The sequence below is a fragment of the Solanum dulcamara genome, chromosome 11 (assembly GCF_947179165.1).
Source record: "Solanum dulcamara chromosome 11, daSolDulc1.2, whole genome shotgun sequence".
Taxonomy (NCBI): Eukaryota; Viridiplantae; Streptophyta; class Magnoliopsida; order Solanales; family Solanaceae; genus Solanum; species Solanum dulcamara.
In genome coordinates this window covers 1,905,087-1,932,466 of record NC_077247.1, presented here as the reverse complement: position 1 = coordinate 1,932,466, position 27,380 = coordinate 1,905,087, and the positions used below count along the sequence as shown (strand labels likewise).

The window sequence follows — 27,380 nt, the reverse complement described above, 5'->3', positions numbered from 1 at the left end:
ATCACACCTCCCCAATTCTTCTTCAGTCTACCTCTACCTGGTCTCCTTAGACTTATCATTGTCAACCTCTTGCATCTCCTTACTGGAACATCTATGCTCCTCTTCTTTACATAATTAAACTATCTCAACCTCGCTTGTTGCATCTTGTTTATCACTGAGGCCATTCACTACATATGTCATCTAAAATCTTACTTTACCATCTCTGCCAAATTTCCTAGTTTCTTTCCTTTGTTCGCGCGCTAATATATCTACTAAAAAGAGGGGGAAATTAAGTCATAAAATAGTTACAGAAATGCAGAAATTGGAATTGGAATGCATAGAAAACTATAGGTACATAGTTTGTAATATGAAATTAACAATACGTGCTTTTTCAACATACAAATGGAAAAAAGAAAGCCACATATAAATTATCAATATATATATCGATCTTTTTTTTTTCTTTCTTTTTGTGTGTGTGTTAAGAATTGAATTCAGCAAAGCCTAGGTAAAGCTCTAGAGTGAGGAGGAGGAGCCATTGCCCCTGTTTTGACCATTCTTGACATTTGGCCTTTCATCTCCCTACAAACTTTCTCCAATTCCACAACTTTCCATTGCATTCTTTGCAGATTTAGTCTCATATGCTCACTCTCTGCATATTCTTCATCCGTGCTTTGATCATTACGATGATCACTTGCACCAGAGCTCATGTCACTTTCATGTTTCTTGTACACAACCATCTGATGATTTTTACTGATGCTTGTCTTGTTTTTTGCATCTTTTTCCTTGAAAAAATTCTGACTTGAACCCTGAGAAGCAAGTGCGTGAACGGCAATTCTTGGTGGGATTCTGGGGTTTTTGGCTAGGTCTTTGCATGCTTCGAGGCTTAGCTTGTCATAGTTGAGACATCTGCATAGTCTTGATCTTTCTTCTAAAGGAAGGGTTGGATGAGACTGCAAGTATTTGAGTTATTTTTAATTGCAACCAATATATAAAGCAAGTGTGCCTGTGTCAGTCTTGTCATTTATATATATATAGAGAGAGCGCGCGCCTATGTTTGACTATATTTAGATAGTCACGGGTAAATGAAATGTGCTCAGATATACATAAATTGCAAGTTTTGTATCCATCAATATATCCAAATGAAAGAGTATAGCTGCTGAAAGGGATCCTACTTTAATACCTTTTAGCTCTGTCTCTAGTAGTAATCATCAAGTATCCGAAACCCATTACTTCATATTCGCCCCATTGCCCCATGACATCTGGTTCTATTACTTCCACTGAGGGAGGGCTAGGGAGAGTAGTACAAAGAATGATAGAGCAACTAGTATTAGGTGTTGTTTGTCCCACCAACTCATAATGTTGTGATGAATGAATTCACAAGTTCCTACAGTGACCCTACCACTTCAGTCCTTCTCCTTCCATTTACCTACTAGATCGTTTCTTCTATCAAATAATATAATGAAGCATAACTCCAATAATGGAAACTGTAAAAAATGCTGAAACAATTTCAACAATATTGATGTTTTCTTTGATTAGACTATGTCAAGCATCCCCTTTTTACCCTCCAAAAAGAAAAAGAAAAGAAAAGAAAATAGAAAGTAGAAAGTACTAAACTACTTTGTGGTCTGAGTTTCACGAAAATCCAGCAAAGCAATACAGAGAAATTATACTAGGCAATAAAGATTCTACTACTACTTTGTGGGACTCTCTGTTGAATGTTCAATAATGCAAACTTTGATTTTTGTCTGAAAAAGGAATCGAAAAAAGTAAAAGTGTAGTTGTATTTATGAAAATGAACAAGTGGAGGAAAGAGAGAAATGACCTCAAGATAGATATCAATGGCTCTGTAGACCCCATCATAGGTATCCCTTGCATAATCTGGTAGGCTCTCTGCTACCCCAAGGAACTTTGAGATTTTAAGGCTTTGGTCAGGTGCTATCTCTCTCAAGTACTTATCTATTAACCTTCCAACTTTCGTCATTCCAATTTTGGAGTCCCGACGAACGAACAATCTAATTAATCTCACCACAATATTAACATCATAAGCACCCCCATTATTCCCACATATTAGTAGATCATCTAAGGTTGCTTGATCAAGTAATCCCCCTATCAATTTCTCTAATCTACACCTGCACTCTCTGCCAAGCCCAAACACAGAAACAATTCTCAATACCCAAAACAAGCTTCTGCAAGAAAATGCTGTCTTTCCCATCAAAACCACCCCATGAACTGCTGTATCTGCTAGACCAGTGTATGATGATATCTTATTAATACCTTTACAATGGGCTGCTGTCTTCAAGTAATGAAGCACAAATCTTGTTAGGACTAAATTGTTGTTATCACTCCCAAAAGCTCCTAAAGTCTTGAGAAACTGCTCTATTGTACTTGGGGATAAAATGGTCATATCCTCAAACCACCAAGCTAATTTATTTGTTGAAGAAGAAGAAGATGATGAAGAAGGGGTTCGCGCATCTGGAGAAGAGGAAGAGGAAGCAAAGAGGAGACCGACATCAGAATTCTGAGCAATCTTTGCAAGAAGTGAATTGATGAGCTTCTGAATGAGTCCACAAGAATGTGCAAATGAGAAGAAAGTTTCACAAGCTTTGAGGGATGTGAGAATATCTTTCCACGACCAATTAAACAATCCTTCAAGAAATGTCTCAGTTTGATGCAAGAGATTGAATGAAGAAGTCATCCCAAGAGATACTGCACAGCAATGGAGGATTGACACATTTGAGACAGTAATTGTGATACTGCCATTATTGTAACAGAATCTGGAAATCAATTCAAAATCTTGAGGCCCACCTGGGAAATCATCAATATCTATTCCTGATATCCTTATCCGACTTTTCCGTTTTTCTTCCTTTATTATCTTCCTCAACTTCCCGCAGAATCTTGATAATACTTTCTGCACAATAGGAAAAACTTAGTTTTCAAGATTGATTTGGCTTTAAAAAAGAAGGAGATTTTAATTTAATATACCTGGTGCAGAAAGAATGTTTGTTGGCCATTCACATGGATTTGCAGATCACAAAGGTCTAGCATGGCTTCTTTCTTTGCATTGAATGAATGAAAAGCAACAAGGTCCAAAGCTGGCAAATGACAAGTCTCTCTCACTGAAACAATTCAATTTAGCCTATACATTGTGTATATAGTTTTATCCCCTATGTGGGGGTGGGGTTATTAGGGGAATCACGAGTTAACTTCTCTGTATTTTAAAGCACCAAATGGTACGACAGACCAATTCATTGGAGTAATTAAAAAAAAAAAATGATTTCACTGTCCCTACTGCTTTTGTTTTTAAAATTTTGTTAGGTTTGTCGATTTGTTTAACACTTTATATATTTATTTGTCTTTTTATATAGGCTTAACACATAATTTGTCTCCCTGCTTGTTCGCCAATTTTTGACCGGTAACCTTTTATCCTACTTCCTCATCCGTGTCTTAGTTTAACTCAAACACCTAGTAGAAGAGAAGAATAGATTCATTGGACAAGGATTGCAGAGTTCAACAAATAAATCAAAATATTTAAATTTTGTTATTTTAAATTAAAAATAATTTTGTGATATCAAATTTGTCACATAGAATATTAAATTGAAAAATTTATTAAAAATAAAAAGATACATAACACTTAAATTGAGATGGAGGAACTCAAAAAAGTATATTTGTGAGTGTTATCTTTTATATATCTCTTTTAAGCTTGACCATTTTCTTACCCAATATAAGCCTATGTGACGTACCAATAATGTAACGCATGTCATTAACTTTTTTTAAAAAGTACTTAAAATTATAATTGTTCATCACAAGTTAATCGTTTGCTTTTCAAATTTTGTGTCTAGTTACTTAGCTTATGCGTAAATTAAAATTCTACGAGTTTTGCTATTAGTTTCAACGTAGTATATTCTTCTGTCCTATTAAGTTATTGTTTTTTTTTCCATTTAGATAAAAAATAAATAATGCTTCACATAATTAAAAAAAAGTAGTAATTGTTTTCTTCTAAATTTAATCTTATTTAACTAAATAGAATTTTACATAATCAAAAAACTATTAAATAACTACTTTTTTAAAGCATTTGAATAAGGATAAGTTGGTAAAAATACCGGGTACTTTACAAAAATAAGTAGAATTTTTAAAAGGTACGTCCAAGATGCTAAAACCCAGTTAATACGGACGAAAGAGAATAGACTATTACACCGTTAGACTATTGTTGTCGATATTACAAGATTACAAATTACAATTAAAAAATGAAAAAAATAAATTCACTTCTTGGCTGAAGCGCGGATATCTCGTTCTTTTTAAGGAGATTTAAGCCTACTGCAGCAAATCTTTTCACCAGTCTAGCAATAGTCCTCTTGACTTGTCCCCTCCAGGATACAACAGCCTTATCACAAAATGTAACTCAACAAAATTTGGACAAGAGTTGAGTTTAAAACTCTACAAGTAAGAACACCTCCCTTCAACTTATAAGAACTCTCTTATTTTTTCTCTTTTTTTAACAAACTTAATGCACTTAATCTTATCTTATTTCAAAACAAAGAAGACCTCTCTATTTATAGGATAGGAAATCATTCAAAGACGAAAAAATAATGGAATGTCATCATTATCATTTAGTGCACCATTATGGTTTAGTGCACCACTTATTAGTGATAATTAGGTTACAAATACATAACAGAATGAATAATCTTGCACTAACTAAAGATGATAATGAAAGGCATTTTTATGCACTAAAGAGAGAATTATAACATATCCCACTTATGCAAATTAATATCACTAAATATCGATATTAAAATGCTAAAACTAACAATTCCCTAATCAATTTAATATTATATAAGAGAGTTTATCAGGTGAAGGATGACTATTATACATAATAAAGGTGTGCTCTACATTGAACCTCCACTTAGTGAAACAATAACATTTACTCCAGAGTCGTAATGGTCTCATTCTTGAACTACGACTGCTTAAGGAACATAAAATATTACTGCTCACACATAGTAATCAAGGTGCTGTCACGAGCTTTATAAGACAACGCATTACGGTCTTGTGCTATCTCGATTTTATGAGTGCTTTTGAGAATAAGCCTAATTCTTAAAGAAAGCGACCTACTTCCACACTCACATAGGTGAAATCTTTCTAAAGTGCTCTTGTAAGTTTAACAGTCCATCCATACGGGCTACAGATTTTTATTAAGAGTTTTTTAAACTCAACCTCCACAATTCATTACAGGAAACAATGCACTTACATCATAGGGATGGAATAAAAAATAGTGCATTTTTTTCCACAACAAGTCATCATATGATTCATTTTTCCCATTGAACCTAGTTATAGGATCTCTAGTCTCTAGATTAGGTTTCCTCATATATGACTCATGAATTTATAGGCTTCAATCCCATCCCCTTCGATGTGCTCCAGACCTTTTCTCTTGTTACGATCTTATTAAGGGGATCTGGAAGATTTTCACAAGATTTGACATAATCAACATTAATGGTATCACTTATCAAATACGATTTTATATTACTGTGTTTCCTCCTTATAGGTCTGAATTTACCGTTATAATAACGATTTTGAACTCTACCAATTGCTGCAGTGCTATCACAATGAATTAAAAATTGAGGAATTGGTTTTTCAAAATAAGGTATTTGAAATAATAAATATCTTAACCAATTCGCTTCTTCACTAGCTGAAGCTAAAGCAATTAGTTCAGCCTCCATGGTAGAGTTAGATTTAATAGTTTGCTTTTTTGATTTTCAACAAACAGTACCATCACCCAATGTAAAAATATGTCATGACCCAATCCCGTGGGTCGTGACTTGTGCCCGAACTGGACATTCATATACATATCTGTCATTTATAATCAATCAACAATTAAACGATATATGGGACTTATACAGATGGAATGTCATCTCAAAACTGTCACATATATATAAATACCCCAAATCCACCTATCTCCTTGGAGTCAACCATATTCCAAAAATGCATATACATACGCAAGCTGAAAAGGCTGCCACCACGAATGCAAAACATCCCAAAACATAAGTCGTTAACATAGCTAGACAACGTCTATATGCAACTCACATAGATGTCTACAGACCTCTAAGAATACCAACAGTAACATATGATGGGACAGGACCCCACCGTACCCTTAGATAAACATATATATATATATATACGTCAAAAGATCTATACCAAAAGTCTAGGCTCCAAGACAATGGAGCACTTCCAAAATCACTAAGTGGAAATCCTAAGATGGTGCATTCCCGAAATGAATATCTGTACCTGCGGGTATGAAATGCAACCCTCTGAAGAGAGGTGGGTCAGTACGAAATATGTACCGAGTATATAAAGTATAAAATACCATAAAGGAGATTACATCTGAAATAAAAATTTAGGAGACAAGTATCATAATCAATAAATCACTGTACCTGCGTCTTATGAAATGAAGTCATGCATATCATCATCATATAACGTACCCTGCCCATTATGGGACTTGGTGTCACAATTATATCGTTATATCGCCATATGTATATATATATATATCATACCCGGCCCTTTAGCAAGGGGCTCGGTGAATGTAGTATATACTTATACCGTATCCAACCCATTATGGGACTCAGTGTCATAATCATATCATCATATCATCATATCATCATATCATCATGACATCATTTTATCATATCACGTACCCGACCCTCTAGTAAGGGATTCGGTGAATAATGTAGTGGAATTTATACATGATAACATATCCATCCTATCGTAGGACTCAATGGATAATACAATAATAATATGCACGAATAGGGTATCATTAGCAACCTTGTGTAATTTGATCATTACCGGAGACTTAATGGAATAAGCAAAAGAACCAATCATTTGAAAACCAAGACAATAGTCATTCCAAGTACTCTTTCATTGTCATTATGAATTACACCAATTATGGATTATACTAAAATATAAATTATACCACAACATGAGTTATACCAACTAGGATGGCTAGAATCATACACATGAGTCAAGACATAACGATATAAATTCTAGAAATCAAGGATGTTAGCCATCCGAGAGTATCTACGAATGAGAGTTTCTTTGGAATTTAAGCATGCGTCTTTCGTTTGTTTCATATGGATCATGCCAAAAGAAAGAAAGGTTAGCTTTACATACCTTTAGAATTTATACGTATATGTTGTCCAATATTGTCTCAACCTATGTTAAAACGTTAAGCACTATGGTTAAGCTATGGACAGGAATAAAACATACTCTATCGGTAGTAGGTTATTTCTTAAAAACATTGGACAGCACCTCTCCTATACCGCTCACTTTCTCCACTTCCAAACCAACCATATAATCATCAAGTAATATCAACAATCCAAAATATTGACATAAAACAAGATTTATTATTGACAATAAGCCTAGAATGTTGCCACCTGAATTATATTACCAAAATAGTTAGTTCGGAAAGCCGAGTATCTTAAGTTGTATCTAAATTTTGAAATTAAAAAAGGCAAAACTGGACTTGATGACCTTGATGAAACTTTTAGATCTCTGTCTGAAGTTTTTAATCCAATAGAAATCAATTCAAAACTCATTTTTTACAAAAAGATATCATCAAAACACTAACAGTTATACATGAGAGATTTTTCAATCAAGAGTCTGGACAGAACTTGTCTTATGATTCATCCTCTTTTTTCGACATAATAACAATAGATATAGACTCCAACATAACATAAGAGATGTAGGTACATGTATTAGATTTCCAAAATATATTTATTTTCTAAAATCAAAGGTCTACACAATGAGATATTCAAGAATTACTACTAGCTACGCAATCCCAAAGATGGATTTGAACACTTACAATCTCCATACACCTTATTCCTCCAAATTCAAGAACAACAACTCATCAACAACATCAAAACAATATCAAGCATTATTATACATCATCACTAAGCTAATTTCATCTATTTAATCCACCTAACACAACCCCTTAACCCATAAGTCTCAACAAATCACCAAACGAGTTTATAACGCTATTTTCTCTATTCTAATCCATTAAAACTCTAAATAAACTTGTTAAAAATGAAAATTGTACTTTAATATTACCTCAAGTATGCATAAAATACATTAATACTTCTCCTTCTTAGCTTATTTTTAGTTCAAATTGAAGGCAACGCGACGTACAATACTTTTCTCTTCATGAGCTTTGAGATTCGGGGCTTAAATTGTGGTCAATTTTGGTGTTTCTCTCTAGGGTTCTCCTCTCTCACTCTCTCTGGAAATTTCTAGACATTTTTTGGTCTAAAAGATAAAGGAAAAGCTAAAAATTTGATTTAATGACGTGGGTATTGGGTCTGACCCAAGTTGGAATCGAGTTGGGCCAAATCCACTATTCATTTTGGCCTGTCATACTTAAAAAGTCCATATCTTCTTATCCTGATATCACATTCTAACCTACGACCTATAATTGGAAATATATTTAAATTATCTATAACTTTCTTTTTGAGAGTTTTCCCAAATTCTCAAATTCCAAAGGGGTTATAACCTCCCGAAGTCAGATCACCCAAAAAAGTGACTTAAAAAATAAAATCTTTTTGATGGCTTCCACTTTGAATTGGCTCAAGGGTCCTTCTTGAGTTGTGTTTAACTTCACATATATTATCCATATAACTTGTCATTACAAGCAATTCATGTCATTTTAAAATTCGAAATTAAATGTACTTGAATTTATGTCCATGTTCACGAATAGTCCAAGATGTAAAAATACGAAATATAACAAAATATATCTAGTGGTAGAACAGGAATCACCTGCTAGAGTGTTTCAATCTGCATTAGAAAAGCCTTCAAGTACAGCCGGATATTTTTTATAGAACAAACCACAAGTTTTTATTTCAATTAAATATCTCCTAACTCTTGTTATAGCATGTCAATGTTCATTACCTAACTTGCTTATAAACCTGCTAAGTACTCCTACTGCATATGCAATATCAGACCTAGTACAATCAGTCACATATCTCAAACTTCTAATTAAGCTAGCATACTCCTTTTGATTTATTACATTATTTTCACTTTGAACAGAAAACAAGTATACACATGAATCAAAAGGAGTTAAAACATGCTTGCAATCAAGAAAGTTATGTTTTTTCAAAATTTTCTCAACATAATGTGACTGGTCAAGGAAAATTCCATCACATGTTCTAATAATTTTTATTTCAAGAATAAAATTTGTCTCGCCAAGTTCTTTCATATCAAAATGGCTTCTAAGAATGTTCTTAGTATCATCAATAACATTCATATTAGAGCCAAAGATCAATAAATCATCAACATATAGATAAATAATAATATGTGTATTATTCCAAGACTTATGATATATGCACTTATTACACTCATTTGTTTTAAAATTATTTTGAATCATGCAGGAATCAAACTTTTCATGCCATTGCTTTGGTGCCTTTTTCAATCCATATAGGAATTTAGTAAATTTACATACTTTGCTGTTTCGTCTTGCTTCAACAAAACCCTCAGGTTGTTCCATATAAATTTCTTAATTAAGGTCTCAATTGAAAAAAGCAGTTCTTAAATCCATTTGATGAATATGCAAATCAAAAATTACAGCCATAGTAATTAAGAGTCTAATGGATGTAATTCTAGCAACCGGAGAAAAAGTATCAAAAAAATCTAGGCTTTCTAGTTTCTTAAATCCTTTAGCAACTAGTCTAGCCTTATATTTATCGATAGATCCAACCGGTTTTAACTTTTTTTGTAAGATCCATTTGCAACCAATTGTTTTACAACCTGGTGGTAAATCGACTAACTTCCAAGTTTTATTAGAAATTAGTGATTCTATTTCATCATTTACAGCCCCTTTCAAGAAAATAGAATCGTGTGAAGATAAAACTTCTTGTAGAGTGAAAGGGTCATCTCCAACATTAAAAACATAAAAATCAGGATCAAAATCTTTTTCTACTCTAATTCTTTTACTTCTTCTTAACTCAAAATCATCAATTTCTTTATTTTTTAAAATAGAAAAAGAAGAAATACGTAGTGATAAAATATTTTGTTCAATCCTTTGACCCCCACTATTTTTAGAATAAAAAAAAATTATTTTCATAAAAAATAGCATCACCTGATTCTATTACAATATTAGCTTCAAGATTAAAAAATCTATAGGCTGTACTATTTAAAGCATAACCAAGAAAAACACAAGTAGTAACTTTCTTATCCAATTTTGTAACCTTGGAATCCATTACCCTCACAAAGGCTAGACAACCCCAAACTCTTAGGTATCCCAAACTTGGCTTGTGGCCTTTCCACAACTCAAAAGGTGTTAGTTTAGTCTTTTTATGAGGTACTCGATTTAACACATAACGCGCAGTCAAAATAGCTTCACCCTAAAAATTTAAAGGTGCATTTGACTCAATAAGCATAGAATTAGTTAATTCAACCAAAGTTCTATTTTTATTTCCGCTGCACCCTTAGATGAAGGAGAATAAGGAGAAGTATTTTCATAAATTATTCCCAATAATCTAACAAAAGAATTAAACTCATTCGAGTCATATTCACGGTGTCTATCACTTCTAATTCTTTTTATTTTCTTTCCAAACTGATTTTCAACCTCATGGAATTTTTTTTTAAATTTTTTAAAAATATCACTTTTCTTTTTCATCAAGTAAACATATGTAAAGTTAGAAATATCATCAATGAAAGTGATAAAATATCTATTTCCTCCATGAGTTAAAATTTCTCCAAGTTCACAAATATCAGTGTGAACTAATTCTAATAAATCAGTTTCTTCAACTTGAAAATGAGGCCTTTTAGTGATTTTGTCTTTACTACAAGCTTCACACTTTTTAAAATTCTTTTTAATCACTAGGATTAATCATAAACTACTCATGATTCCAACAAAATGATCATTAATATGACACAAACGAGCATGCCAAAAATTAGTAGAAGAAAACATTTAAACAGAAGTAGAAACTTTATTTATTTCAACATTCAGTTTAAACATCTCATCACAGGCATATCCCTTTCCCATAAAAATACCCTTTTTTACAATTACATATTGATTAGATTCAATAGTTTGTTTAAAACATGCTTTGTTAAGAAGAAAACTAGACATCAAGTTTTTTCTCATAGAAGGAGTATAAGTACATCTTTCAAAGTTAATATCTTTTTAGAGGTAAAACACAATTCGACATCTTCTGTTCCAAGCACTTGAGTAGTATGAGAATCACCGAGTGTGATGGTTTTGGGCTCTTCAAAAGGAGTATATTTTTTAAATCAATCTTTGTTACAACAGACATGATGGTTTGCACCAGAATCATCCCACCATCTATCAACATTCTCAACCATGTTTATGTCTGTAATCATTGCCACAAACGACTCTTCGATAACGTTTGCTTGAGGTGTATGACCACATTTTTGTATCTGCAAAATCGAGCAATATGTCCACTCTTGCCACAGACAAAGCACGATCCTTTATCATAATTTGTTGATTTTGTACATGGCTATTTTCACCATTATTTTTGTGGAAGTCTACCATTATTTTTCTTGAACTTTTTCTTCTTAGGCTTCAAAGAGGTATTTTTGTTAGATTCAGGAGTAGCATTTTTTGAAGTAACTAAATTTACCTTCGTTGTGATGTTGCTCTCTTCATTTTGTAAAAGTGCATCTTGGCCCCTTGCCTCCTCTTCCATGAGGATTTTCATTACCAAAGTTTCAAGAGAGGTTTTCTTTTGTTTGTGACACAGTTTTTTGAATCTCCTTCTATGAAGGTGGAAGTTTGTCTATTATGCCACAAACAATGAGGTTGTCTCCAATTTTGACTTCCTCGAACCTGAGCTCTCCAACGATCATTCTAAAATTTTGAGCTTGGTCTATCACTGATTTGTCATCAACAATTTGGAAACAAAAAAATCGGCTAGCTGCATATTTTTTCACTCCAGCTTCTTCGGTATCATATTTACTCTACAATGCTTTCCATATTTTCTTTGCACTAGAGTAAGTTCTATCATAATAATCATAAAAATTATAATACCGACACTTGTAGGTATCATTATTGTACTTTTCTACTTTCTCTTGATGAGAAATAACTTCATCATTATCCATGGAGAGGATGCCAGCTTTATTAGGATTTTTCTGAGTTAACACATATGAAATATTGAGAAAACTTAAGTAGAAAAGTTCTTTACCCTTCCATCTCTTGAAATGATTGCCATTATACCAAAATGGCTTGTTTAGATCACTCATCTTGATATCCACAGATTATTCAATTGTAGCCGTATTGAATCTCCTTAAAATTGTTGTTGATATTACAAGATTACAAATTTGTTTAAAAAAAGAAAAAAAAGAGAGTTCTTATAAGTTGAAGAGAGGTGTTCTTATTTGTGGAGCTTTTGTTACACCCCGTACTTTTGTACCTTGAAAGAATTTTGTATCTTGAGAGGTTTTTGAGTTTCTTGGAAGGTTCTCAAGCTTCTTAAGCTTCTTAAGTTTCTTGAACCTCTTAAGCTGCTTAAGTTTTTATTTAAGCTTCTTAAGTTTCTTAAAAGGATCGTAAGCTTCTTATAAGTTGTCATGTGAGCCAGATAATCTATGACGCCATCAAACAACTCTAAGGAAGGGAGAATATGACACCCCATAGAAGGGAAGATTGGAAATGTGGTTATGAGAATCCAGAAGGAATTGGAGGCCAAGTAATGAGTCGTAGGACTCGACTTACTTACGTAAGATACCAATTTAAAAATCTTACATATTTAAGCTACTTGAGTACATACCAATATTACGTAGTAAGTATTACATAGGTTCGTAAAGAAAGACAAGATTATGAACCCACGAGGAGGAAAAGAAAGAGACATGTGGAAGCCCATGAGAGACTGCCACATGGAAGCATGAGGGAGTGACACGTGGCAGTATCTGTAGCAAGGGGTGGGCCCCATATGCCACATGGCAGCCCTTAAGTGGAGGGGGTGATGCATTGGCCCTATAAGGGCTTGACACGTATCACCACTTAGGGGTTGACACATGTCACCCCTTAAGGTGGACTATTTATAGATATGTTTGAAGACTTTTTAGTCATCCTTATCCTTTAAGTTTCTTTTTATCCAAAAAAATTCAAGAAAAGTCTAGAAGAAAAAAGAAGAGAAACTTGAGCTAGAGAGAAGAGAGAGCTTCAGTTTTGGAGGAGAAAAAAAGGCAAGTCTCCGATTTCATTCCGTAAATTAATTACCTAGGGTATACCACGATATTATGAAGGTGTTATTAATAAACATTTATGGTTTGGAGCAGCCCAAAACGTTATCAAACAGCCACAAAGTTTTAGGCGTGCTAAAGAAACTTTCGAGGTAAGTTTTGGCGAGTTTCGGACAAGGTAAGGCTTTTCCTTTCAAATTGAAGTTTATGATGTTTTTATGGGGTATATTAAATGTCTTAAATGAGGCTGGAAGTGGAATAATTGCATAAGGATGCTTGGCGTTAGAAACAAACTAAATTAATGTCTCTAGCGTTAAATCGAAGTCGAGTAGTGGGTTGTCGTTGTGGTGCTGTGGGTGCAGCTGGTTGGGTTGCATGTTTCAGGTCTTCAAAGTATTTTAAAAAGGGTGTGGGTTCTTCTGTTTGCAGCCACATGACCCTCCGTTTGGTATGGTTAAAGAATTTGCGAAACAAAGATTAAAAACTCTATTTTTGTATCGTAGTTTGGAGCTAGTTGTTTGGAGCTTGTATTGTGTAAGGTTGAAGTGATTTACTTGTAAATATGCTACTGGTTGTTGTTGTTGGTATGGTTGTTGACATTGTGGCCAAGTTGAAATATCGGAGATGTTGAAGTTATAGGGGAGATGCTGCCCAATTTTTGGTAGGTTCGGAACTAGTAACAAACTAGTCGAGGATAATGAATAAGGAAATAACTCCTATGAGTACTTGGGTGTAGAGTTGGAAGTTGTAAGGAAATAACTCCTATTAGTATTACTTTCATGTTAAATAGGTTTAAGAGACGACGAGGCAAACGTGTAAAAGTAATCCGTAAGAGGTATGTGAAGCTATCCTTCTTTTTTTGGCATGTCTTAGCCTTAAGTTATTGATATACGAAATGTGGGGATAATTCCATTCATAGAACTCCAAGTGTGAATCATAAGTCTTATTCACTTCTCGATGGTAGAATTCCTATACTAGTTGAGTTATTGCCTCTCAAGGCTTCTATATGATGGAGAGTAGTAAGTATGTGAAGTTATCTCCTTTCTCTTATATATGTAAATGATGACTCCTTGAGGAAAAGTAGAGACTAGGTAAAGCTTATTCTTTCTCTTTCTTTGGCATGTCCTAATTATAAGTAAAATGTTATACGAGCTCTGGGGTAACTCCACTCTTAAGTCCTAAATGTAATTCGTATCTCTTATTCACTTCTAAATATCAAACTCTTGTAGTAGGTTGAACTACTTTCCTTGAACTCCATAGGTTGAGAAGTACTGGATACATAAGCACCTAGTCCTAAGGACGATGTGACGATGGGTATCTCTGATTCTATGAACTGTTAGTATTAATTTAGTACATGTCTAGGGTCCTCGAGATCCTAAGTGGTATAGGCCTTAATGGCATTTAGAAGGCACTCGAGATGGCTACAATATTATTCTGGTCCTCAAACGATAGCTTAATCTTCTTACATTGTCAAGTCTCTGATAATGATTTAGATTGTATATGGTTACTCATTACTTTACTCGTGTATACTATAATACATCTTTCATTGAGTCCCATAAAGGGCCGGGTACGGTATATGATGATTATGACACCGAGTCCCATAAAGGGCTAGGTACAGAATATGATAATATGATGACACCGAGTCTCATAAAGGCCCGAGTATGTTATATAATATACGGATCGGGCCGAATGTTCCTCAGCATTACTATATAGTATATGGATCGGTACGAACGTTCCTTGGCATTACTATATTATATACGGATTGGGCCGAATATTCTTCGACATTACTATATAATATATGGATTGGGCTGAACGTTCCTCGACATTACCATATAATATACGGATCAGGACAAACGTTCTGTTACACCCCACACTCTTGAGCTCGGAATGTCTCTTAAGCTTCTTAGAAGTTACTATGTGAGTCAGATAGTCTACAACCCTATTAAATAGCGTTGTAGACTATCCGGCTCACATAGTAACTTCTAAGAAGCTTAAGAGACATTCTGAGCTCAAGAGTGTGGGGTGTAACATCCTTCCCCCCTTTAGAACATTCATCCCCGAATGTTAAATAAAACTTCCCTCAAGACTTTATACCGATTGTAGGGAGATTGTTTTCTATTGCGATCACACATATTTTCATCCAAGTAATTAGTATACGAGTTTCAGGAGTTATGGTTACCTGTAGATATCAGGAATGGGTATGAATACTTGTGTTTTATGTCCTCTTCAATTTCTCAGGTCATCCCCTTTTCTAGTTTTGGTTTTGCCACAGTATATTGACGGGAGGCACATCTTTAGTCTACAATCTTCTAGTTTGCCGATCTAAGATAGCGATAGGTTTTTCCTCATAGGATTCCATTTCCTGGACATCATCTATGGAATATACCCCGGGTGGCTCATCAGTACCCTTGTGAAGCATCCCTATCTGATGGATTGGGCGTATAGTTTCCAAATAAGGTGGTAAGCTCAACTTACCGGCCACTTTGCCCATCTTACGAGCAACTGATACCGTCTAATGTATTTTGGTTAAGTTTCCTTTTCTGGGTGACCTTATTATGAACATCCAATCATCAATTTGAACTCTGTATGTTGATGGCGATTATTTATATATCATTTCTGCCGACTCTGGGTTGTTAGTCAATAGTTTGCTTAATCATGTTGGAGCCTTTTAAGCTTAGTCTTTCTAACATCGACTCATCCAATAGGGGACGTACACATCTTGCTCTACCAGTCTTGTACGAGGCCATTGGGATACTGGAGTAGTAATTATTATTATAGGCAACTTGATAAGTGATAGATAATCATCCCAGCTATCTTCGAAGTCAACAACACCAACTCATGACATATCTTCTAGTGTTTAAGTGGTACGCTTTAGCCTGTTCATCAGGTTGGAGGATAAAGTAGTGTATGAAGACTTATCTGTCTTCCCAGTTTCTTCGCGGACTGATCCTCGGTAGTTAACTATAACTTGGGCTCCTTCGTCTGGGATAATAGCTATGGAGACTCCATAAGGTCCTACCACTCTTTTACCCTATAATTTTACACCTTCTCGGCTGAGTAGGTAGCCTTTGATTGAAATCGGCGAGTTGGAGGTCTCCTCATCGACCTATTCGATGAGTCATCGAATGGTGCTTTAGCTCACCCAATCCAATAGTTTTTGAAGGATTTCGGGCAATATTCGGCGAGCTAGATCGTGGTTCGCCGAACTATTCGGCTAGTCGCCGAATTGGCTGATGAGCTCGCCAAATTGTCCTATCCAGATGTGCTTCGATAAAATGAACATAACTTTCTACTCTGAACTCCAAATGAGGTAATCTTGATGGAGTTGGAAAGAGAAACCAAAGACCTTTAATGTTATAGATCATGGGACACCTAATTAGTTATATAATAGGAGATATAGACATTTGAAGTTGACCCTCTTTCGGACTCATACGAAAATTTAGCTTATTGAAATTCTTTGGACTCGGCTTGGTGTTAGAGATCCCTTTGACCCTAAAACACATCTAATAGACTTCAAATACTTAGGAATTGATCCTAACTCATATTTAAAATTAGAAGTTATCGGGTTCAAGCCTATACACCTATGAAGAATAGTTCGGGTCTTGGCATAGAAATTTTGAGGTGTTACAGAAGACCACCATTTCCAAAAACCTAATAGAACGCTTTTTACATGAAGCTAAAACATCACCATACTTAGAATGAACAAACACAATTCCATTTTTAGCTTTCCCAACTCAAACATAGTCATCTGGCACCACATCACACAACTAGATGAACTGATAACTTAACCATCAAACTTATTATGGGAAGACAACCCAGCCAAATCTGATGGGCAAACCTTAACTTCGCCACCTTAGGAACTAAGAACACAAAATCGAACAAAGAAAAAATCACAAATGAGATATACAGTAGAACACAAGGGCCATAACTACTGATGCATCCTTCTCTTGGCATCAACCTTACATCAGCTAAGCATACTAGTGGACCAACTAGAAAGGGGAAAGGGCGAACCCAAGATAACTCTAGCATAGATAAACAAAACCCACCAGAGCAATCAACTAAGCCTAACATCCATAAGGTATAACTCTACCACTACTGCCACATCACAGTAAAACCAATATGATCCACTACTAAATGAAATCACCTAGGAAAGATAAACACATACACATAGTTTCAAGTAAAGTTGTCATAGAAAATAGTAGGAAAGTAATCAGGCTAATTAAGCATGCTCACATAAGTCCAAGTAAAGTAATTACCAGAATAACAAGGTGAATATAAAAAGTCAAGTAATCACCAATGGCTATAGAGACCCCAATACCTAAGCACTAAAAATAAGGAAGGTCCTAAAAATAATTTCATATCAGTACGATTGATACCTAGAATCTCATCCTCTATCTAACCTGCAGAAAGAATGCGCTTGGCCTTGAACTGAACATCCATACCACTAACTTAAACACTCGGGGTACTACCTCTAATTGATTGTCCCTGACTCCTACGAACCCAATCCTGTCAAGCATATCACATGCGATGTGTAACTTTAGGACACTCCCTAGATAGATGCCCAAGCTTACCACACATATAGAACTTTCAACCAAATGCAGCCTACCGAGATGAACCAGATGAATTAGTACAAGCCCCAAAACCTAAATGCCCAAATAGCAAACCCTAAGAAGTCTGTCGAGAATTCTATCCACTGTGGGTACCATAACTTATCATGGGATCGCCTAGAACATAAGGTGCTCCCGTCATGGATCCGGTAGGTCTAGAGTAAAGCTGACCCTTACTAAGATGATGCCGGCGGAATCTCTTATCTCCACCCCTGTAAGTCTCCATACATGTATTCTCTGTGGACCTCACATAGTTAACCACCTGGGTAAAAGTAGACCCAACAGCTATCAAGTGATGGGATGCTAAATTAAGAGGCAACTATAATCCATTAATAAACCCCTAAGTCAACTCTTGCTCGGTAGGAAACAAGGGGGGAGTCTGTCTAGCCCACTCTAAAAACTCAATCATATACTCAAAAATTGGTAAAGAACCTTGTTGAGGACAAACAAGTCTGACTCTAGGATAAGGACTGCTTGTTGAACCCAAAACCAAACCTATATATGGTGTATGCTCATCGAGATGCTGAATCTCCAACGCTGGATACAAGAAAGGTGAGATGGTCATAGATACTATCGAAGCCTGGGTAGTATATGTTACACCCCACCCTTTTTAAACTCGGAATGTCTCATAAGTTCCTTGGACATTATCATGTGAGCCGAATATGCTATGACACGATCAAACGGCTCTAAGGAAGGGAGAATGTGATACCCCATAGTAGAGAAGGTTGGAGATGAAATCATAAGAGTTCGGAAGGAATTGGAGGCCAAGTAATGGGTTATAGGACTCGATTTATCTACGTAAGCTACTAACTTGGAAATCTTACATACTTAAGCTATTGGAGTACGTACCAAGATTGGGTAGCATGGGTTATATAGGCTCTTAAAATAAGACGAGATTACGAACCTACAAGAGGGAGAAAAAACTAGTTTCTGAACTTAAGAAAGTGAAGCAAGCAGGTGACAAGCAAGCACCTCAAGCAAGCAGGTGACAAGCAAGCAGGTGACTCACCTGCTTACTGGGGGGGACTCCGCTGCCATATGGCGGCGCGTGATAGGTCGCCTGAGCCTAGGTGGTGTCCTAAGGGGATGCCACATGTCACCCTATGGGGATGCCATGTGAAACCTTATTAAAAGGTGGATATATACATATTAATGACTCTTAAGTCATTTAGAGTCCAAAAAATCAGCCAAAGAATAGAGAAAAAAACGTGAGAGAAGAGGCAGCCATGGTTGGAGAAGTTTAAGCTGTATACTTGGAAAAATTGGACAGAAACATGAGAGGAAGAAGAGAGGAGGACTACCGCCTAGGGTCTGCCAAGCGAGGAAGTCGCACAAACAACCCGCTCAATTTCAGCGCGTTTGAAGAAGTTCCGAGTTGCGATTTGACAATTTTGGCCAATTCTGGGTAAGGTAAGGTTTCTCCTTTTAATTTGGACTTTATGGCATTGTTATAGACTGTGTTACACGCCCTATAGGTGGCTGGAAATATGAAAATGGCAGAAATACTTGTCGTCAAAGTAAGGCGTTGTTCTTGTGAGTTGCTGTTGCAGGGGTGTGGTGTGTTATTGCAGGGCCTAAATATGTTCTAATATGGGTTAGGGTGATGATGGTTGAATCCACATGACCCCCCATTGCGTATAATTAAAGGCATTACAAAATAAAGGCTAGACGCCCTATTGTGATATCGTATTTTTGAATAAGTCGTTTGGAGTTTATGTGGTATATTGTTGGTATGAATTGCTACAGGTTGTTGTTGTTGGTTGGCTGTAGGTATTAGGGACCTAATTGGAAATTTGGATAGGGCACATTATAGGGGAGGTGCTGCCCAATTTTCGTTAACGCCTTAACAAACTAAAAAACTAGTCGAGGAAACGACTAAGGAAATAGATTCCATTAATATTAAGGCATAACCTAAGATGCTGGGAAGTTAAGAGTAGTTGATATTCGTATTACTTTCATATTGAATAGGTTCAGAAGACGACGAGACGAGCAGGATAAAGGGTAACTCCCAAGAGGGATATAAAGCTTTCTCTTGGCATGTTTTGGTATAAGTTCGTACAGCTATCTTTCTTTCCTTTTGGAAATGTTTAGCCTTAAGTGAATTGTATATGAAGTGTGGGGATAATTCCATTCCCAGAATTCTGAGTACGCCTCATAACCCCTATCCACTGTTCAGTATTAGAGTTCCTATGAAGATTAAGTATTGCCTAGTAGGGCTTCTATGTGTCAGAATATAATGTATGGGAAGCTATCTCTCATTCCCAGTGAGATGTATTTGATACAAAAATGAGATTACGATTCCATAGTGGTTCATTGAGCCCCATGAAGGGCCGGGTATGAAATATGCATATGAATATCACCTGAAGGAAAGTACAGACTATATAGAGCTTATTCTCTTTCTTCTTTTGGGCATGTCCTTGTTTTAGTTGTAAGTTGAATTTGATCTGAACTCCGAGGTAACTCCATTCTTAAACATCTCTTAATTACTTCTGAATATTGAACTTCTATAGTAGTTAAACAACTTTCCCTGGAAACTTTTATACATTAAAGAGTTAACAAATGTACAGGCTCCTAGTCATAAAATTATTCGAAGACGAGTACTTTGGAATTCTTAAGTGAATAGTCTTACTTTGGTATAGGTCTAGGGACCTCGAGATATAATTAATGTAGCCCCTAATGGAATTTAGAGGGCAGCTAGAATGACTATACTGCTACTCGAATTCTTAGACAATAGCTTAGTCCTCTTATATAGTTGAGTCTCAGATAATAATTTAAACTGTGTTTTGTTTCTCACTACTCTACTCGTGTATACTGTAACACTTCTTCTCCGAGTCCCAGGCCAGTTGTCAGATTCGTGCAATTCACTGCATTGTTCACCGAGTCCCTCGCTAGAGGGCCGGCATCTGTATGTATATATATAATGGCCTGGGGCCTGATACTGATAATATGATAATGTGTTGTAATAAGGTGACGATGGCCTGGGGCCTAATACTGATACTATGATGATGTATTGTAATAAAGTGACGATGGCACGGGGCCTGATACTAATACTATATATATGATTCACCGGACCCCTAACGGGGCCGGCTATATTGAAAATTTGAGCATGCATGTTTTTATGATTCACAGAGTACAGGTACATATTTGCGATTTGATAAATTATTCTCCTGCTTCTCTGTTTTGGATATACCTCCAGTTGTATTATGTTACGTTTTACATACTCATTACATATGTCGTACTGACCCCGTTTCTTCGAGGGGGCTGCGTTTCATGCCCGCAGGTATAGGTACAGGTTTTGGGAGTCCGTCAGCTTAGGATTCCGCTCAGTTCAACTGGAGGAGGCTCTATTGTATCGGAGCCTAGTTTTTGATACTAACCGTTGATGTATAAGAAATATTTTATCTATTCAGGGGTATGATGGGGGCCCTGTCCCGCCATGTGTTGTCATTAATATTTTTAGAGGTCTACAGACATGTATATGTGGGTTGTATATATCAGCTTGATTCAGCTGGGTATACATAATATATGATATATGTTATTATGTTATGACAGCTATATCGGCTTGCGTGCCTTGTCATGTTGTGATACAAACGAAAAGGGCTACAGGTTTATGAAAATGTTATCGCCCAGAGGGGCTTTGTTACATAGTATTGCTTTATTTATAGTTCAACTTTACCACAGTTGATAGCTAGGTATACAGGGGGTCTAGGTCGGACCCCAGTCACGGCCTACGAGGTTGGGTCGTGACAGAAGTGGTATCAGAGCAGTTAATCCTTGGATTGTCTGTAGACCGTGTCTAGTAGAGTCTTGTTTATCGATGTGTTGCATGCCACATCTATAAACAAAAAGCTACAGGGCATTTAGGATGTTTCCTTTCCTTCACATCTGAGATCGTGCTATAGATCCGAGTCATAGGAAAATTCCTTATACTAACCTTGGATCTCAACAGAAGGAAGTAATTGACGACATGGAAAGTTACGAAGCATGAAGGTAAGTAAAATAAAGCCACGGAAGATATCCATCGGGTAAGGTATTGAAGTACTATTGAAATGTAAAGTTGAAACCTGAAAGGAAAATAGACAGAAAGTGCAACAGATGCAGTTTGAAGTTGGACATATGAGGTAAGTCCAGTATTTTTATATTATTGTTGACGTTAAAAGCCCTGTATGGCTACGATATGAGATGATATTGAAAGCCCTGTGCGGCTATAATATGACCTGAATATATATATATGTGTTGCCCTGTGAGGCATTGTTGGTATTTTCTGCGTGTAGGTTGTGGGGATAAGTAAGAATTGTAGAGGAAACTCTGTCGAAATTTTCCCAGAACGGGGAAAAGGAAATGAAACATAGATTTTTGAGATATCTGAGAAGTTGATACCAAGTACCCCTATTATGTTCAACTAAAGCTGTAAGAGGTACCCTTCAGGTCGTCGATAAGGGGCACCATTTTCACTTGAAGAATTTTGTTTCAAAGGAACAAAAGCTTATTTAAGTAGTAAAGTTCAGACTATGGTATTTCCAACCGTATTTCTACTATAGGAATATAAACAGAGGGCTCAGGGGTGAATGATAAGATGTCTCGCGAATGAGTTTCACTTTTTTTTTGGAAAAAAATACCAAGCCCTCAACTCCTATTGTAAATTAGATGAGTTATTCATAACTCAAAGATAAACTCGGAATGAGACCAGGTAGGTCAAGTATTAAAAGAAGTACGGTGATGTTTAAGAGGTTCTAATTTCTTCCAACAATGGTTGGAAAATGATTTATGATAACAGTTTATAGTTCTCCACTGACAAATTGGGGAAAAAACTTCTAACAGAAGCACCTCAAAGAGATGTCAGGAACTAAATATAGGTATGAACTAAAAGAGGAGTATCGATATGTAAGTATAAATTGAACAGGGTGATACAATTATATAGGGGTAAAGTGAGACCGCTAATAAGGCGCCCTTTGGTAGAGGCTAACTAAGTTAAAAGCCTGCGTTGAGCACGCAGTAAGAATATGGAGCTTAAGATATAAAGAAATGACGCATGTACATAACGTCGCCCCAAAAATAGTGGAACCTTACAGGACGAGGGCGACAAACTTAAGGAATAAATGGCACAACTTCCATTCATCCCAAGAAACAAAGGATACAAGTTGGGATAAAGCTACTACTTCAAGAAAACCTTAAATAGTTGTCGTCGAAATACTAGCTGTGTCTAATTGGAATTGGAATGACTACAAGTGCGAAGTAATTCTGGGAAAAGGAAAAGTAGAAGGTGGCCTTGGATGAGTTTATCCTTGGGTCTCATTATTCAAGTACCGATTAGTAGACAGGACATCACATTAAATATGGAAAGGTTCTCGTCGCTTTGTAATTTACGCACGGCTCCGTACGCGGATAGTCCGATGATAAAATATGCAGATAGACAGAGACATGATGCAGTATCAAATAGATTGGTGAAAGGAATTGGACAAAAAATGAGATTGGACATAGAGATGTAGAACAAAGTACAAACAAATAAAAGTATGAGTACCCTCTAAAGGGGGGAAGTTAATGAGAAAATAGCAAAAGTAGGAGGAGGCAACTGATATGGGAATATATCTGAGATGGACGTCTAAACTTCACTAAGATATCTTGCCGCACCAAGTTAGAAAGGTACAAAAGCTACCAAGAATTGGGTGGGAGCCAGAATGCTATGTAAAGCAACGTTAAGAAGTTTTTAACGAGACCCTGCATGATATAACACTAGAAAGCGACTGCGGATAAAAACAAAAGAGTGTAACCATGAAAGGATATTGAATAACTCAAGGAACACCACGAAGGATAATGATAACAAGCTAGACTAAAAGCCAAAATATTGGCTATAGAGTTGGTCGCAAATAATGTTGCGATAGATATATAACCAAGGACAGAGGCATAGAGAGCCTTCAGTGGTAGAAAATGATAAGAACGCAAGGTGAATAGAAGGTAGGAAAGCTTATATGTCAAATTCCTTTAAAGCTATGCCAACTAATGATAAATAAAACTCAAAGCGGCTCCAAGGTTCACTATATGAATGAACTTTAGCACTACTCAATAGCCCACCCTAATGAGTGGGTGCGTACTGAAACGGGGGGAAATACAATAGAAAAAGTTAAATCAAAATGGAAAAAAAAAGGGGGATATGGTCATATCGAAACTAAAGGTTTACGCCGATACTAGTTGCAAGATAACAGAGGAAAGGACAAGGCAAAACATAAAGACTCGCAAGACAATGCTGATGTAAACCTTCGGCTAAAGTTAGTACCCGCACATCGTGGAAAGGACTACGATGAAACGCGACACGAAGACTTTCCAGAGAGGTCACCCATCCTAATATTACTCTCGCTCCAACATGCTTAACTTTGAAATTCTGATGGAACTTAATGCGTTAGTGCTGGTATGATCACGCGAGAAAGAAGAATCCGAACTAGCAATGGAGAAACGAGATGAGATTATGTACCCGGAGTATTATAAGATACGTTAAGGAAAATTGTAACAAGGTCTTAAGAAAAACAAGAAGGATTAGCTAATTGCTAACTGACGACACACTTGAATGCCACAGTTCTTCAACATAGAACCAGTTAACGAGTAGAAAACCACAGAATAACTATATAGGCCAGTGGGCGAAGGAATTTGACACCACTTGGTAGCCAACTCTGAGAGCGAAAAAGCAAAACCCAAAAGGGTAAGGATACCAGCTGATGTAATTTACGAATAACAGGAAGCAATACCCAAGGTCGAAAATTCCACAATATAACCTGGGCTACAAGACTCACTTCACACTCCGTCGATAGATGGATCTAAAAGGAATGTTACCTGTGAATTAATGGTATTAATCCCTGCTTCTTCGATCACAAGTTACCTACTCCGCCGAGAAGGTGTAAAGTTGTAAAGTAAACGAGTGGTAGGACCTTAGGAGCCCCCGCAGCTATTGTCCTAGGCAAGGGAGCCCAAGTTGTGATTAACTATCGAGATATGCAAAGATAGGTTAAGTCAAACTATCGAGATGGAATTAATACTATGGGTGAAGTAAGACATGGCCACGAGTGGACCAAAGATCTTTCCCGACATCGAGTGTAGGATAAGGAAGGAAAAAGCAGGGTTAAATCGGAGAACTAGCGAGGTAACGCTAGGATACTTCGTGTACCCTCTCATATTCTTGTAAAGGTAAAGGATGACATAAGATAATGGGCCTAGAGGGTTACAAGCGGGGTAAGGGAAAGTGTGAAAGAGTTAAACAAAACTGGCAGAACTAACTGGTTACTATAGGATGGCGAGTATATACGCCAAAAATTCCTTCGAAACTATACCAGATCATATTAGACAAAGCACAGAACGACTATGAGAGCCATTATATGAGGGGACTGCAGCATTATTCGATAGCCAACCCTAAGGATTGGAAAAAAGGGAGAAGAAGGACCCACAAGATAGAATGCTAGTTAAAGTTTGGAAAAGAGTCGAGAAGGACTATACGAGGCTAACGATTCCCAAGTTATCAGCGTCATATATGGTTGGCTTTAAGAGTAACTGAGATGATCGTCCACCACTTATTAAGGTTACTTACCATAATGGCTACCACTTTGGTATCCCAATGACTCCGTACAAAACTGGTAGAATAAGACGTGCAAGTCCCCTATTGGATGGGTAGATGTTAGAACGACTAAGTTAAAAAGGCCCTGACATGATTAAACAAGCTATTGACTAAAAACCCAGAGTCAGCAGGAATGATATACAGATAATTGACATCGATGTTCAGAGTTCAAATTGATGATTAGATGTTTATAATGGAGTCACCCAGAAAAGGGAACTAACCTAAAATATATTAGACTGTATTAAGTTGATCATAAGGTGGGCAACACAGATGGTAAGTTGTGCTTACCACCTTATTTGGAAACTGTACGCCTCGTCCATCAGATAGAAATGCTTCGCAAAGATACTGACGAGCCACCCAGGGTATATTATATAAATAAGGTCCAAGAGATGGAGTCCTATGAGGAAAAAACCTATCGCCATCTTAGATTGGCAAATTGGAAGATTGTTGACTAAAGATGTGCCTTTCATCAAGATACTATAGAAAAACCAAAACTAGAAAAAGGATGATCGGGGAATTAGAGATAACATGAAATACAAGTATTTGCACCTGTAACCGATATTTACAGGTAACCCCGATTCTTGAAACACATATATGAAGTATTGGTATGGAAGTATGTGTTAAGAAAATAGCAAAGAATCTCCCTACGATTTGTATAAGGTGCTAAGAGAAGTTTTGTCTAACATTCGGGAACGAATGTTCTAAAGGGGGGAAGGATGTTACACCCCACCCTTTTTAAACTCAGAATGTCTCATAAGTTTCTTGGATATTATTATGTGAGCCGGATATGCTACGACACTATCAAACGGCTCTAAGGAAGGGAGAATGTGATACCCCATAGTAGAGAAGGTTGGAGATGAAATCATAAGAGTCCGAAAGGAATTGGAGGCCAAGTAATGGGTCGTATGACTCAATTTATCTATGTAAGCTACTAACTTGGAAGTCTTACATACTTAAGCTATCAGAGTACGTACCAAGCTTGGGTAGCATGGGCTACATAGGCTCTTAAAATAAGATGAGATTACAAACCTACGAGAGGGAACAAAAACTAGTTTCTAAAATTACGAAAGTGAAGCAAGAAGGTGAAAAGCAAGCACCTCAAGCAAGCAGGTGACAAGCAAGCAGGTGGCTCACCTGCCTGCTTGGGAGGTGGACCCCGCTGCCACGTGGCGGTGCGTGATAGGTCGTATGAGCCTAGGTGGCGTCGTAGGGGGCTTCCATATGTCACCCTAAGGGGATGCCACATGGCACCTTATTAAAAGGTGGATATATACATATTAATGACTCTTAAGTAATTTAGAGTCCAAAAAATCAGCCAAAGAATAGAGAAACAAATGTGAGAGAAGAGGCAGCCATGGTTGGAGAAGTTTAAGCTGTATACTTAGAAACAATTGGATAGAAACGTGAGAGGAAGAAGACAGGAGGGCTACGTCCTAGGGGCTACCAAGCGAGGAAGTCTCACAAACAGCCCGCTCAATTTCAGCGCGTTCAAAGAAGTTCCGAGTTGCGATTTGACAATTTTGGCCAATTCCGGATAAGGTAAGGTTTCTCCTTTTAATTTGGACTTTATGACGTTGTTATAGAGTGTGTTACACGCCCTATAGGTGGCTGGAAATATGAAAATGGCATAGAAATACTTGGCATTCGGAATAATCTAAATTATAGTGGTTATAGTCAAATTGTCGTCAAAGCAAGGCGTTGTTCTTGTGAGTTGCTGATGCAAGGGTGTGGTCTGTTATTACAGGGCCTAAATATGTTCTAATATGGGTTAGGGTGATGCTAGTTGAAGCCACATGAGCCTCCATTGCGTATAATTAAAGGCGTTACAAAATAAAGGCTAGACGCCCTATTATGATATCGTATTTTTGAATAAGTCGTTTGGAGTTTATGTGGTATATTGTTGGTATGAAGTGCTACAGGTTGTTGTTGTTGGTTGGCTGTAGGTCTTAGGGACCTAATTGTAATTTTGGATAGGGCATATTATAGGGGAGGTGATGCTCAATTTTCATTAACACCTTAAC

At 36.6% G+C, this 27,380-nt stretch overlaps 1 protein-coding gene across 2 annotated transcripts; it reads right to left on the bottom strand.

The window, feature by feature from the left end:
* Positions 1 to 280: 280 nt before the first annotated feature.
* On the bottom strand, positions 281 to 3,291 carry LOC129874985 (BTB/POZ domain-containing protein At3g19850-like). 2 transcript variants are annotated; one of them, XM_055950401.1, is made up of 4 exons: positions 2,962 to 3,291; positions 2,785 to 2,887; positions 1,802 to 2,685; positions 281 to 929 (listed from the first exon to the last, which is right to left on the bottom strand). In XM_055950401.1, the coding sequence occupies exons 1-4, from the start codon at positions 3,022 to 3,024 to the stop codon at positions 471 to 473; spliced, it is 1,509 nt and encodes a 502-aa protein (XP_055806376.1). In that variant the 5' UTR covers positions 3,025 to 3,291; the 3' UTR covers positions 281 to 470. The 2 variants fall into 2 exon arrangements, with proteins under 2 accessions (XP_055806376.1, XP_055806375.1); XM_055950400.1 differs by having other exon boundaries at positions 1,802 to 2,887.
* Positions 3,292 to 27,380: the final 24,089 nt, after the last annotated feature.